At 29.9% G+C, this 15281-nt stretch overlaps 3 protein-coding genes across 3 annotated transcripts; 1 reads left to right on the top strand and 2 right to left on the bottom strand.

The window, feature by feature from the left end:
* Nucleotides 1-174: 174 nt before the first annotated feature.
* Nucleotides 175-1226, bottom strand: BO66DRAFT_445136 (uncharacterized protein). Its single transcript, XM_025651633.1, has 3 exons — nt 748-1226; nt 570-697; nt 175-515 (listed from the first exon to the last, which is right to left on the bottom strand). The coding sequence occupies exons 1-3, from the start codon at nt 798-800 to the stop codon at nt 310-312; spliced, it is 387 nt and encodes a 128-aa protein (XP_025509227.1). The 5' UTR covers nt 801-1226; the 3' UTR covers nt 175-309.
* BO66DRAFT_467128 (uncharacterized protein) lies at nt 509-1282 on the bottom strand (the record flags this gene model as incomplete). The annotated part of the gene is made up of 4 exons (XM_025652537.1): nt 509-515; nt 574-697; nt 748-1150; nt 1207-1282. The coding sequence occupies 2 exons, from the start codon at nt 1280-1282 to the stop codon at nt 891-893; spliced, it is 336 nt and encodes a 111-aa protein (XP_025509226.1). The 3' UTR covers nt 509-515; nt 574-697; nt 748-890.
* Nucleotides 1283-2455: 1173 nt separating this feature from the next.
* Nucleotides 2456-4033, top strand: BO66DRAFT_467127 (Zn(II)2Cys6 transcription factor domain-containing protein; the record flags this gene model as incomplete). Its single annotated transcript, XM_025652536.1, has 2 exons — nt 2456-2539; nt 2614-4033. The coding sequence occupies 2 exons, from the start codon at nt 2456-2458 to the stop codon at nt 3991-3993; spliced, it is 1464 nt and encodes a 487-aa protein (XP_025509225.1). The 3' UTR covers nt 3994-4033.
* Nucleotides 4034-15281: the final 11248 nt, after the last annotated feature.

Raw genomic sequence — 15281 nt, 5'->3', positions numbered from 1 at the left:
GAGCGGCACACATCGTAATAGTCAACACTTACACCGATTGATGATAGGATCGCAGAAATTAATGTGAGCACGGAACAGAAGATGGCTCATGGCGGGGTAATCATACAGAAGGAATGCTCTCAGCGACTGCCTCGCACCCTACAGAACTTGATTGGATTGTCATTAATTGTCAAAGAAAGCCTGCATTCTACCTATTTGTGCATTCCCACTGAGAAAATATCTACAAACCCTACCAGTTTCTCTACAGCTTCATCCCGATCCTTCTTGGAGGACAGGTCATATCCTCGCGTCAAGGCTATAGTAAAGGTTTCATCGGCCGAACACCCCTTTGAATGGACGCGCAATATCTGATCTTTCCCAAAAAAACCCGCGGGCAAAAAAGATTTGCCTTTTGTAGAAACCAAGAACAAGCATCTCCTGATCACGGAGGCCTAATTTAACATTGCATGCAAGCTGGCCGAGCATGATACTCAGAGTCTCTCGTAGGAACTCTCCCCACGTCTGATTTGAAACCACTGGATCGACAGTTTAGAAAGCGTAGTGAAGGCTCTGCTCGGACGGGAGTCGACCTACGCTCGTGAAAAATAAAATAGGAAGGTCTCGGTCCTGAGTACGAATCGTGATAGCGCCATCAGGCTTGGCTGCATACCTCTGACCGCCGATATGATATGACTGTCTGTGCGTGGCCACAGGAAAGCTTCTGTGCTTTAGTCTAACGCTCTTTCCCCGCAGCAGTTTGGAACTTACTAGACTCGAGGTCCAGAACCTCTCATACCCATTTTCCGATAAAGACTCTCCATCAGCTCTCTCAACACGAGGGAGGGCCTGTAGGGTCATCAGGTGGGCAAACTCCTCTCGCGTAGAATAATTCCAGCTCTTTCGTGGAAGAGTTACAAGCTCCTTTCTCCCCACCACATCTTCCAGCAAGCCCGGCTCAATGCGATCAGGGTCATAGGGTTGGCTTCGGGATAATAGGCTTGAAGGGGGTCGGGCTCGGCGAGGAAGGCGTCGAAGAGGTTAGCCTCGGAGACATACGAGTTGAAGAGGTGGAAGATTTCTTGGAACTCCTTTGACTCGTCTTTGGGCCAGCGATCAACACAGAACAGATCGGCAGAGTCAGCATGCTCGAAAACCCAGGGGGTGAGTTTCTCTGTGTGGTTGTCAGTAGTGCGTATCTAAGATGGAGGAATCAACAGTGAGCTAGACCCTTTCCATGGGGCTGTAAAATGCTAGGAAAGAATTCATCGGTGTTGATGACAGTTGAGTTGATAGCCGCCAACATGGTAGGGGTGGGCTGGGCTGTGATGTGTGATTCCTAGTTCTTGGAGCGATGGTAAAGCGGTTGACAACTAGACGAGAATATGAGTCAATTTCTATGATTCCCCACACTTGTAAGGGTTCAACGGCTGTGATGGCAGGCAGACAGCCTGGGGCTCTGGGCCAGTACCTACTTAGTACCTGGATAGTACTAGGCAGGTATGTACATACAGTAAGTACAATACAAGGTGGGTTTTGAGCGGAGTTTGCCCAGTGGTGGAACTGTGACTACCAGGCCCGGGATTGCGGCTCTGCTGTTTACCCGACTTCCCAGAGCGACCGCTTCTGGTGGGACTTTAAGTGGTCACCCGTAACCGGATGAGTAATACGGAGCGGCCCTGATGTTTATCCGTGTGTTGTGGTTCTTTTCTTTCCCCTTAGTGGATCTTTCACCTTTGGGTATTGTTCATCTCTTTCTGCTATGTTGTTTACCACTGCATTCTCCACTCATCCCGGGAATGTCTACCGGATGCCGTTTGTTATCCTCTTGACATGTTGAGGTTGTGGCAGACGGCAAACAGAACATCTGATTTGACCTTCGATGCAGCGGGCGACACAGACATAAGGAAGATCCGACAGATGGTGGCCAAAATTGTTGATTAATCTAGTCATCCTTACTCTTAATAAGAGACCGCGGACAATATCCGTTCGCTGTAACTGCACGCCATATCGGTCTTGACTCATACCAGAGCAGTAATAAATTAAGAGTTGAGTCACAGGGCGCGGAGAGAGTGTCCGGATGTACTGGCTTATCGCCGATAGCGGCTCAACGCACACCAGAAGTTAAGCATGGCCAAGGCCTCCCCTGTCCATTCAGACCCACAGCCTGCGGCTTGAGTGACCCGCCACTAGACAATTTGCGGAAGGGGACGCGACGGCAATATCCGCAAGCCTTGCTATTGGCCTGAAATTCGGCCGACAGCCTTTCCTGAAGAATGTTGAGGCCATCAAACTCGCCGGACCACGTTCTGTTCTCCACAGCGGGGCGGGGCGGACGTGCAGATTATGAACCATAAAACCCCTGCCCCTGCCTTGGCCATGTGCCCAGGTCAGTCTGGTTAGGTGACAGGGGTTCAGGATCAAGTCTTGTCGGCGGTTGATACCACAAATTGTATGAGAAGGTTTTCACCAGGACAAAATGCAGAACAAGACGAAGACAGGTGTCACGACGCGCAGCCCTCGGAGCAAAGGCTGTCTCATGTGCCGTCGCTCGAAAGTGAAGGTAGGATCATTGCTTCCTCTATGGTCCCCGATTGGTGATTTTCGGGAATGGAGACACTGATGAGAATAATCAAGTGCAATGAAGGGCACCCGCAGTGTAGTCGCTGCGTCCGTCGGGGCACTGAGTGTAGCTATCCTGATGCCCTGGAGCTCGATTTTCGCAATGAGAACAGTAAAGCAGCAGCCCGCACTGCTGCTCTCTGGCGAACGCGTACCCAGGCGGCAAGGCTGCTGCGTGAACCCAGCGCCCCCAGCCGCATGCTGGTGGATCTTCACGACCGGGTTATCGCGGCATTCTATCGAGATTTCGACTGCAGCGCCAAGGTCTCTAACCCCTGGATCGAATTCTTCCAGATGTTACCCACACTCTACCACCAATCAGTCAGAGTCTCCTCCTCCCCCACCCGCCAGGCGATCCGTGCCCTGGCTCTGGCCCACCATTCGCGTCAACAGCAGCAGCCTGTCCCACAGCTGGAGATCATGGCGCGGACCGAGTACTCGCAGGCTATTACCCAGATTCGGCTCCAGCTGCAGCGAAGTCACGGGGTTCCGAGCACGGAGACCGTCGTCTCGGTTGTGCTGATGGGGCTCTTTGACTCAATCCTTCTCAGCCCGGACCCTGTGCAATCCTGGCATGCGGCCCACCAGCACGGAGCAATTTCCATGGTTCGGCAGCAAATCGCCTCGCCCACCTCGGCAGCCAGCATTGATCCCTATCTCCTCAAATATCAGTACCTGCTAATGGTAATCAATTGCTTAAACCAACGCTCACGACCGCAGCTCCCTTTAAAATGGTGGGCTGCGGTGATGGACCCGGGATTCTCGGCCGCCCATCTGTTCTGTACCATGTATCGCCTCGCACAGTGGCAAGCCGAGATCGACTCGTACACTGTTACCTTCAATCACCACGCCATGGCTAACATGGTCGGCACCTTACTCGCGGCCGATGATGCATTGGATGCATGGGAAGCCCAACTACCCCCGAGTTCTCACTACTCCGAGCGGGAGGTCAGGGCCGATGATCCCGCGATCCTGCAATGGCCCGGCGCCCCATCCCGGGTCTACGCCTACGAGACCAGCTGGACTGCCGTGCCCCGCACTTTCTGTTTTGCCACGCGCATCATGCTCTGCCAAAATATCCTACTGTGTAACGGCTACGCGGAGGATGCGGAGCAGACCATTGTGGAGATGATTCGACACATCTGCCGCAGCACTCACGCAGTAATCAGTGGTGCCGGTGCTGGCAGCAAAGACGTGGAAGAAGGGCTTTCAATGCGTGGGCGGGCGATTGTGTGGCCGCTGAATGTCGCTGCCTCCGCCCTCCAGCGCAACCCGAGGGTGCTGGCGCAGGTGGGCGTGGAGTCTGCCCAGTGGACGCGACGAGCTCTTCAGCATGCGCTAAGGCTCTCTGGGAGTAGTTTGACTCTTAGTATGGATTGCACGACGGAACAGTGAATGCCTGACTTATCTCAAGCATCTGGATCCTCTAGGTCAGTAGAATGGGGGCTTGAATGGACAGCACTATGTGTGGTCTGATTGATCTTATAAGTGCGTTCGTGGGAAAGATTACTACACACTTGTGACACTTCTCCAGGCAACTACATTGATTCGATCCAATCAAGAAATTGGCGCAGCCAAAGACGACCCAACCCAGGGATCCGGATCACTTCCAGCCCTGCCAAGGAAGCTTGACTTCCGACCGGGACGGATGTGTACCTGAGGCCGACCCAAAGCTGTATTTCTTCCGGCCCTCCAGGCTGAGTCAAGTGTTCCTTTTTCCCTCTTCTTCTTCCCCCTCTTTTCTCTCCTCCAGATATCTATATACTTCTTTCCTGTCCTGCTATCATCTTTACCATACCTGGTCTATATTTTTCTCTTATTTTAAACTCGTGTAAAAGTTTTTATTAATGATGTAATCTTTTATTAAAATCTAGATTAGAATCCAATATTTTATATAGGCCTCGCCACGGGTCGGGTTTGGATCCAACATCAGAACCCGTACCTATAGATCGGGTCTAAATCCTGAATCTAAGACCTGAACCCGCTAATTTACAGATTAGATATATTAATCCGCAGATTACCCGCCAAAAACCTATTTAAATATAAAATTTCTTTTTAAATTATACTGAAATATATAAAAATATTAAATAATCTAATCTAATTTTTATTTTCTTATTTTATATTAGTATTTGTTACGGGACGGATAGATTGTGCTAATCGAAACGTGTCTTTGAACAAGAAGAAATAGCTGGAGAGCTATTTTGTCTATTTATACGAAATTCTTTTATGTATACTAGGCTAGCGTTAGTTAGTGTGTGGTATTACAAGATCTTAGATACTAACTAGTATCTAAAACCGAGCTCTATATTAGGGTTTTAATTTTATAATAAAAGCTTTTTTTTTTTCCCGCTTTATTCTTATTTTGTATAATCCTCTGCAGCTTATTATATATCGCAGTTTTTCAGTAAATAAAGTTCTTCTTCGTATTATCTATATAACCGGTTCCGAGGGTGTGGTCAGACTTAACTATTAGCTTTGTATAGAATATACAAAGTATTATATAAACAGACTCTTTTTTCTTCTTTTTAAATTTTTTTTTTATATATTTTTTTTTCTAATCTGCTCTGTTCTTACCTGTACGAGCTTTTATTAATTTTTTTCTGTTTGTATAATACCTCTATTTTCTGGTACCGAGAATAGTGACTTTAAGAAGTCGGACAGTATATTTATTTTTCTTTATTATAATTTCTTTTAAGTTTCCGTTGTTATATCTAATTATAATTTGCTCTTTTTTTTATGCGGTATACTATTATATATAATTCTCGTACTAGTAATACAGAGAGATGGGTAACTATATAACTTATAGTATATAAAAATAAAACTCTGCTCCAGCTTTATTATACTTCGGATTAGTAGTATATCTGGCGCTTTTTTTACTTTAAATTTAAGATGAAAGTCGGTGCTTTTACTATTATTTAAATAAAATAGTTTTATAGATTTTTTATATAGTATTAATTCGGTTAGATATATACCGAATACTCTTCTTATATTAACAGTTTTTTAATTATTTTCTGTGGTCTGGTAGTACCGAATATTTGCAGATATAATACTCAGAGAAAGTTTCGGCAGACTGTATAACTATCCGAATAATAGAGTAGTACTTATACTAGGTATAAGTTTAAGAATTATAATATATATTATAATTATTATAATCCGGCCGAATTTAAATATAAGTCTACAGTAGTTACTGTTCTTTCTTATAATATCATCGAAGAATTGATGGATTGAATATAGTATATAAATAGAATTTAATATAGTAGTAGTTAGTTGCTTTTATCGGATTAAGTAAAGCTTTTTTTAATTAAAAAAATAATAAACTACTTGCTTTCTTTTTCTTCTTTTTTTTTTATATTTTTTTATTATATTTTTTTTTGTTCTTTTCGACTCTGTATAATTTAAAACTAGAAATAGAAGTTTTTGGCCTCTGTTCGTACAATATTTAATTAAAATTTAATTGGAGCTGCTGTTACTATTTAGTAGCAGCTTTTGTATTATCGAATACCGAGACTGGTTTTTAGGTTAGTTCTAGATAGTCTCTTTATTTAACTAGATACTATAACTAGTTCTTTTAATTCTTCTTTGTATATTATTTATTAAGAATTTCTTTAATTTTAAATTTTTTTTTGCTATCGACTATTATAGATGGCGGTTATATATTGTCTTATAGTTACAATAACAGTATGTTATTAGCTGTCGGCCGGAGAAGATTAATATAAAAAATAAAGTAGATTTCTTTAAATATATTAAATTATATAGTATACAATTCTATTTTTTTTAGAATAGTATATTTTACGTTCTTTTAGTCTAGCTTTTTATTCGGATATTTCGTCCGAATATTCCATAGATTAAGCTATACTTAGTCGTTTTTTTAGTATAGCAGAGCAGCTTGGCGGGATTTATTAATCTATTTTTTTATATTCTATTACATATAAGTAATAGCATTCTAGGCCCAGTCTAAAATATTATATATTTTTTATATAATTGTATTTTTTTGTCGAATAAAATTTAAAATAGCTACTTCCGGATCTATGCTCCGAGCGAACTTTTAGTATATTAAATTTAGCTTATATTCGTAGTTTAAAAAGAACAGTAAGAATCCAGTAGCTATACTTATACAACTATTAATTATTAGTTCGGCTAGAAACAGCAGATTAATCTAGTTCTTTTAATTATAGTCTGTATAAGCTCTTAAATAAGTTTTAATAGTATTATTAATATATTTTATTACTTTATCTGTTTAAAAATAATAGATAGTAGATAGCTGTCTGTTAATTTTTAGCAAGTTGTATATTTTTTTATATATAATCTATAAACTAGGTATTCCGGTCTGATACTAAAATTCTTAGTAGTTTATATTATTTAAGAACTGTTTTAAATAATACTTTAGCTATAGCTTCTGTAGAAATCTTTTTTATTATATAAAATATTACTTTCTTTATTAGTTTATTTATAACTATAAGTAGATTTATATACAACTTACTATCAGATAAATTAGTAATAAAATCTATTATTAGATTCTACTAAAATTAGTTTGGTATCGGCAGCGGTTTTAGTAATCTATATTTTAATTTTTATTATAGCTTTATACAGCTATAAATATCATAGTTATAGATATATTTTTTTATATTCTGCGATATATTAGGCTAGAAGTATATTCTACTAAAATAAAGATAAGTCTATTCTCAGCCGGAGTATTCTGTAATAAAAAAATTATAGTTACTTCGAATAAGTTCTGTATAAAATAGTTTATAGTTAGAAATTTACTATTTTTTTATAAAATATATTCAAGCTTCTTCCATCGAATACTTACTTAAAAAAACTTTGAGTTTTAGTTAAAACAAAAATTTCCGTATTTCTTTTTATATAAATTCTATAAAAGTTCGATAATCCGAATCTACTGCTAAAATATAAATTTATCTAGTCTTAGATTCTTCTTCTAGTCTCGGTAATTTTATTATAGTTTATTATATTTATTTGAAAGAGTCTTCGTCTAATTCTGTTTTATTTTTTTATAATTATACTGGAGCTGTAGTAATTAAACTAGTTTTTAGTTTTATATTTTCTTTTAATATTCTACTAAATATTTAGATTATATAAGATAAAGTTTTAAGGTTTTATTTATTAAATACGAAAGATGAAAAGCACTTTGAAAAGAGAGTTAAACAGCACGTGAAATTGTTGAAAGGGAAGCGCTAAAAGCATCTATTTATTTATTTTCTGTTTTTTTTCGGTAGATTAATTTAAAATTAAATCGGCTTAATATTAAGCTCTATTATATATATCTCTTAGAAAGCTTATATAATTTAAAAAAATACTCTAAATTCTTATAATCGGTTACTACTGTAAATTCCGATACTAAATATAACTTAGTATTTTATACTTTTAGATATTATATAATTACTAATAGCTTTTTATTATAGATCTTGTAATTGTACTCGGCCGAAGTATTTTATTTAGAAAAATAGATATAGAAATACAGCTTTCTATTTTTATTTATTTATAAAAGTATTTCTCTAGTATTATAGTTAAAAGAATCAGTTTCTACTACTATTATTTATTTAGAATTAAACAAACGGAGAATTAGCTCTGTAATAAACTTTTTTTTTAATATTTAAAAGCTTGTTTCGTATTCTTAGATTTATTAAAAAAGCTGATTTTTTCTTGTTAGATTTATAAGCAGTTGTATAATGGTTAAGAATCCCGGGATAAATTTATAATAGAAGTTTATAAATTCTAGAAAACTTTAAACTACTTTTACCGACTTAGAACTTTTTTAAGAGATAATTACTTTGATTTTTTTAAAATCTATTTTAATATCTTGTTCGGTATATACAACAAATCCGAGATATAGAATTTTTTTATTCGAATCTATACTTTTTAATATTTAAGAACAGACCGGCTTTTTTAAGTTTCTATAATATTTTTTATACGTGTTCGCGGTATTTTTTAATACTTCTATTAGTATAAATTAGCATGTCGTTGATATAGACCGAACAGAATTTATTAAAGTATTTATATAAGATTTAATTAATATACTTCTAAAAAGTACTCGGAGTGTTTACCAGACCGAAAAATATTACTAGCTATTTATATAATCTATATTATATACGAAAGGCTGTTATCCATTCTTAATCTTCTATAATATAAAGTTTATAAAAAATAGATAAAATATCTAGTTTTGTAAACTATTTCGCTTTTTTAATTTAATTTAAAGTCTTATAGATTAAAAAAAGCGGATAGCAGTCTTTTTTTATAATAGAATTAAGTATTTAATAATTTATACAGAATTTTAACTCTTCTCCGGGTTTTTATATAAAAAGTACTGGAGCTGCTGCTAAAAAATAGCTAATTTATATAAAATTTTTCTTTAATAGTTTAATCAGCTTGAAGTATAGAACTGTCAGCTCTTTCTAAAATATATTATATAAAAAATTCTAGAAGACTTCTAGTTTTTTTTTATTTTAGTATATAAGCTCGATTTTATGGTCGATATCTTTTTTCTAATATAATAATAGTTTCTCTGCGTTCTTTGGTTAAAAGAAAAATAGAAAGTTCTAGTACTACCTAAAAAGTATTATACAAAAATTAACTATTTTTTTAGTTTAAAACACTTTCTAAATATCTATAAATAAAACAGTAAATATTTCTATATTTTTATTTTATTCTTTCTGTAAGTAGTTCTTAAGTTTTACTTTTATAATTAGCTGAAGTTTTAATTTGGTATATTATAGATATATCAGATTTCTTATTCTTATTTTAGTTATATATAAATAAAGTTGTTTTTATTCTATATTTAAAACTTTTTTATAGTAGAACAGCCAACTCTTTCCTAAAATTAGATTATAGCCGAGGTTGTCTGGTATTATATAAAAGTATACTTTTTCTTTTATATAAAAGCTTATATTTATTCTTATTCGTATAATAAATTAGATTAGTATTTTATCGCCGGAAATCTCTTTTACCGATCTTAGATTAATATTAATAGTTGTTAGATTATTTATTTTAGCAAATATTTTATTTATAATACCGTATGTTAGGTATTCTAAATCGATAAAAATTCGGATTATTATAATAAAATCTAAAATAGTTTCTACTAAAAAAAATATTTGTTTATATATTTTTTTTTAAAACTTTTCTATTTTCTTATAGTTTTGTTTAGAGATTTTTGTTTAAATATATAACTTTATACTAGACTTCTTCTTTTTCTGAATTAAAGTTCTTATCTGATAGATTATACTATTCTTTTTACTGTTAAAAAATAGACGTGGCTGCAGCTATTTTTATTAATTATATAACAGGTCTTAGAAGATATTAGCAGATAAAATATTTATTTTATCTGTAATAAAAACAGCAGTCTGTCTTATATTTTTTTTATATTCTATCAGACGTTATCTATCAGGCTTGTTTCTGGGATTTATCGGTGGTTGTATAGAAATAATATTTATTTTATTATACAACAGCTACTTAAATAAGTTTCTATTTTATCGGTTTAGAACTCGGTTTGCATCGCGCTGATATAGATTTAGTATAGTTTTTCTTAGAAAAAAAATACTTTATTAAAATTATAGTTTATACACCGTAGTTGATTGCAGTAGTTTTTGTATATAAACTTTTATAAAATTTCGATTAAACTTTTAATAAGCCTTCAGTTTACTGCAGTATTCAGAATTACTTTTTTTTATTTATTCAACTAATTATATCCTCCAGTCTATAGTAAGACTTTATTAAAATTATTAAAAAATTCTTTTAATTTCGTTCTTTCTTATTTTATTATATTTATTCGGTTTAAAGTTTTTTGTTGTATATCTAAGTCTCCGAATATCTTATTTATTATAATAAGTATATTGTTGAGTTGTACAGTCTTAATATTCTAAAATTTAATCTAAAAAAGCATCCGTTGAACTGCTTTTTTATATAGTTAACTATAAATATAGAAAACTTGTTCTCAACCGGTAGAATAGCAGTTTCCGTCGATTATAAGTTTCGTTCGTATATTTAATTTAAAAAGCTTATAGTTGTATTTATCTTTTTTGTGATATAGTTCCACGTCGGAGTGCTGAGGGCGGGGTCTATAGTTCGGCTTGTATAGTTATTATAGAAAATTTTTCTTAGTTTTACTGTTGCTAATAGAAGTTGTATTATAATTCTATAGTTTATTTATCTGTCTTTCGAAGACTAATTTTTATTTTACTATTTTTATACAGAGGCTGATTAGCTTCTGTAGAAAAAGCTGTATATTATTATAAATAATTATAGATGCTGTAGTCGGCTGTAGTTCTTTCTGATTTATTTATTTTATTATTCTTTTAATTCTGTTTTATTTTATTTATATACCTAATCGGGCTCCGTTTTAGAACTTTTTATAAGCTATTTTTAATGTTACGGGACGGATAGATTATACTAATTAAAATATGTCTTTAAATAAAAAGAAATAGCTGGAGAGCTATTTCGTCTATTTATACGAAATTTTTTTATATATATTAGACTAGTATTAGTTAGTGTATAGTATTGTAAGACCTTAGGTACCAACTGGTGCCTGAGGCCGAGCTCTATACTAGGGCCTTGATCCTATAACAGTATTAAAATCTTATAATAATAGTTTTTATTCTTAAATTATTATATCTATATAAAATATATCTGAAATATGATTTATATTAACATAAACTACTATTTTTATTTATAAAAATAATTAATAGAAATATTAAAATTAAGATATTAGTATTATTAGAAGAATATTTTTATATATAACTATAAATATATATTTTATAAAATAAATACTTTTATAAAATTATTAGATTAAATAATAATTTTATTTTTTATATTTTTTAATCTATATAGAATAGCTTAACTATTATAATCTTTATTAATAGCCGGATTTTTTATTTTTTTTAAACTTATTATTTAGTTATATTATTAAAAATAGGATTTTTTATATTTTTTAAACCAGATCTATAGTTCTATCTATAAAAATCAGACTTTTTATATTTTTTAAATTAGATTTATAATTATATTTATAAGAATTGAATTTTTTATATTCTTTAAATTAAGTCTATTGTTTTATTTATAGAAATTGGATTTTTTATATTCTTTGAACCGGATCTGCGGCTCTGTTTATAGAAACTAGACTTTTTGTATTTTTTAAATCAAATCTATAGTTCTATTTATAAAGACCAGACTTTTTATATTCTTTAAACCAGATTAGATATAAAAATTCTAATTAATTTAATCTAATCTAATTATTAGTTATTCTAAATCTATATTATTTAATAAAATATATTTATATTATATTCTATAAGTTTTATTTAATTAATAAATCTTTTTAAATATTATAATATAAAGCTAAGATATCTGCTCTTTTAATATTTATTAATTTTTTAATATTTATTATTTTTATTATTCTATCTGCTCTTCTTAATTTATATAAATAAATTAAAAAAGTTTTTAGTAGATAAACTATAGATTTTATAAATTTTTAGTAGATAATCTACAGATTTTATAAATTTTTTAATAAATAATTTATTTAATTTATAAATTATCTGCAGATTATTTATTTATTCTATAATTTAATTAATTTTAATTTTGTATTATTTTTAAATAGATTAACTTTTCTTATAATAAGATTAATATAAACTATTAACTTAAAAGTTAGAATATAAAATAAGAATATTTTTTATTTTTCTTAATGTAAAAAATCTTTTTTTATTATAAATTTATAAATTTATAATTTTATTTTTGAATATTTATAACTTTTTATTTAAAATATTCTAGTTTACCAATATCTATTTATTATTATATTAGAATAATTATTTAGATATTCTTAATAATAGCCCGGTTTTTTTCTTTAATGAATTTATATCTAATTCTTTAATTAGTTAACAGAATATTAGTTATAAAATAAAGTTTATAGTTAATTTTAATTTTATTTAACTAATTTTATTATGAAATCTTTTGTTATACAATACCTACTCCTACAGCAGCCTCTATCTACCAGTAAGGCAGTTTGCTTCTGGGTCGGTACTGATTCGCCGGGCTTTCGATCCGGATGCCTACATCATTATGCTGCTTACCCCTTATTTTTGTGTATGATAAATTGTGCCGAAATCCTTTAGAAGAGGAGATTCCTTAAGGATTAGTCTTGAAAGAAGAAGGAGACTGCTTTTGACTATTCTCTAATATACATGTTGCTTACCTTGCCTAACCAGCGTGTCTACTGCGTCAAGTAGTTTCTAACATTTAATTATTTAGATTATTTAATTAACTGACTGATATAAAAATAAATATTTTAAAAAAAGATTTTTAATAATCTATAAAATATATACTAAAAATTCTAAAAATATTATTATTATATTGATTAGATAAAAGACTATATTGATATTCTTATAATTAGTCTAGATCTAATATTAAAATTTAAAAAGTTTAGAAAAGATATATAGCTAGATAATAATATTAACTAATATAAAAAATATTAATCTTTTTAAAAAAATATTCTATTTCTATTATAATTAGAATCCGGCTTTTAATATATTATTAATTATTTTTAGATTTTTATTAGATTTAGATAAAGCTTTTTATAATATCTCTACATTTTAAAAATTCTTATCTATAATAGAAATATTTAAAGAACTAAAAATATATTTAAATATTAAAAATATATAGTTTATTAAAATATTTTAATTTATACTTATATTATTTTGAAAATTATAAAATATACTAATATTTTTACTTATTAAAAATTCTATTATATAAAAATAATAAAATAATTATAACTAGATTTCTATTAATATAACATTTAAATACTAATTAAAAGTTTAATAAAGATTTCTAATAATCTATAATTTTTATTAAAAACATTTAATTAAAATAAAGAATATTTTTAAACTAGAACTAGTCCAGCAGTTTACTATAATTAATATATATTTAATGTTTAAAAATTCTAATAACAATTATATATAAATTTTTTTTATAATTCTGAAAAATATTTTTTAATTTATATTTGATTAGAAGAACTTGATTTTTAATAAAAAAAATAAAATAATTAGATTATTTTTTGTTTAAATTAAATATACTCGACTATTTGAAAAAATAAATAATAAATAATTATAAAATATAAAATTTAATTGTAAAAACTTTATTTATTATAGGCTGTAGAGGCTAGAGTGGCTTAATCTGACTGTTATATCTTAATCTTAATCTGACTATAACTGTATAATTAGATTAAGATATATAAGTTTTTTTAACTATATAATTAAAATTAAATTAAAATATAATTATTATTTTAACTATTTATATCTATCAGTCAAAAAGATTAGATATAATAAATAGATTATTAACTATAAATTAATTAGTAATATATATATTAGTTTTATATATATTATATATAAAATATAATAAATTATTAATTATAGTATAATAACATTTTTTAGATTCAGCTAATCTATTCTATCTGCTTTATCTATTTTTTTCTAAAATATACTGTGTTTTGCAAAAAGCTTTTACAGAACCTAGTATAAAAAGAATAGTATACTACTTCTTATAATATTTAGAATAGTAACTATAATCTTTATTAAAAACTGGACTTTCTATTCTTTTAAACTTGCTATTCAGCTATATTATTAGAAGCCGGATTCTTTATATCCTCCGAACCGGATCTGTAGTTCTATCTGTAAAGACCCGGACTTTTTATATTCTTCGAATCAGATCTGCAGTTTTATCTGTAGAAACCAAACTCTTTTTATTTTCCAAACCAGATTTATAATATTATCTGCGGGGACTAGATTCTATTTTTTTAAACTAGTTCTTTTATAAGATAGGCGAATAATATTCTATTCTTGTTAAAATCTATTATTATAGATTCTTATAATATAATTTTTCTGTATAACTTCCGGAATAGTAACTCTAATAATATATCTGTTTTATATTATTTTTTATACTATTTAAAATAGTAATTATATTAATATAAAATTAAAAAGACCGGGGTTTTTTTTCTAAATATATATAATATTTAAAAACTCTAATAGACCTAGCTTTTCTAATTCTAGTAATAATCTATTTTTAGAATTATTTTTAAGATTATTTATATTCTTATTCTTATTAATATAAAAATTAGTAATTATTTTTTTTATTGTTTTAGCATAAAAATAATTATATTTAAATTAAAATTATTAAAAATATTCTTATATTTTTTTATTAATTATGAAATAATTAGTATATATTTAAAATATAACTATTTTAATTATATTAAAATAAAAATAGTTTTAATAATAATAACAGATATTTTAAAACTATTAAATAAATATTTAATATTAATATTCTTAATTATAACTAAAAAAATCTTTACTTATCTATTAAAAAATAAAAAACTAATCTTAACAGAACTTTTAATAAATAAAATAATTAATATATTTTATAATAATTAGAATAATATTAGTATAAGTTAAAATATTTTCATAAACTATATATTTTTAATATTTAAATATATTTTTAGTTTTTTAAATATTTTTACTGCGGGTAAAAGTCTTTAATATTTAAAAATATTATAAAAAACTTTATGTAAATTTAATAAAAATCCGGAGATTATTAATAATATATTAATAGCTGGATATTAACTATGAAAAAAATAGAATATTTATTTAAAAATAGTTTAATACTTCTTATACTAGTTAATATTATTATCCAGCTATGTG

Source organism: Aspergillus aculeatinus (assembly GCF_003184765.1).
Source record: "Aspergillus aculeatinus CBS 121060 unplaced genomic scaffold BO66scaffold_1, whole genome shotgun sequence".
Lineage (NCBI taxonomy): Eukaryota > Fungi > Ascomycota > Eurotiomycetes > Eurotiales > Aspergillaceae > Aspergillus > Aspergillus aculeatinus.
The sequence above is the reverse complement of the archived record's forward strand: the minus strand, read 5'-3'. Positions and strand labels throughout refer to the sequence as shown.

Excerpts from the sequence above, each read along its gene's own strand:
- BO66DRAFT_445136 (XM_025651633.1), bottom strand. The coding sequence starts at position 800 with ATGGAGAGTCTTTATCGGAAAATGGGTATGAGAGGTTCTGGACCTCGA. Across the intron at positions 698-747 it reads GGTTCTGGACCTCGAGTCTA|CTTTCCTGTGGCCACGCACA; the intron begins GTAAGTTCCAAA and ends AAAGCACAGAAG. Across the intron at positions 516-569 it reads TTTATTTTTCACGAGCGTAG|TGGTTTCAAATCAGACGTGG; the intron begins GTCGACTCCCGT and ends CTGTCGATCCAG.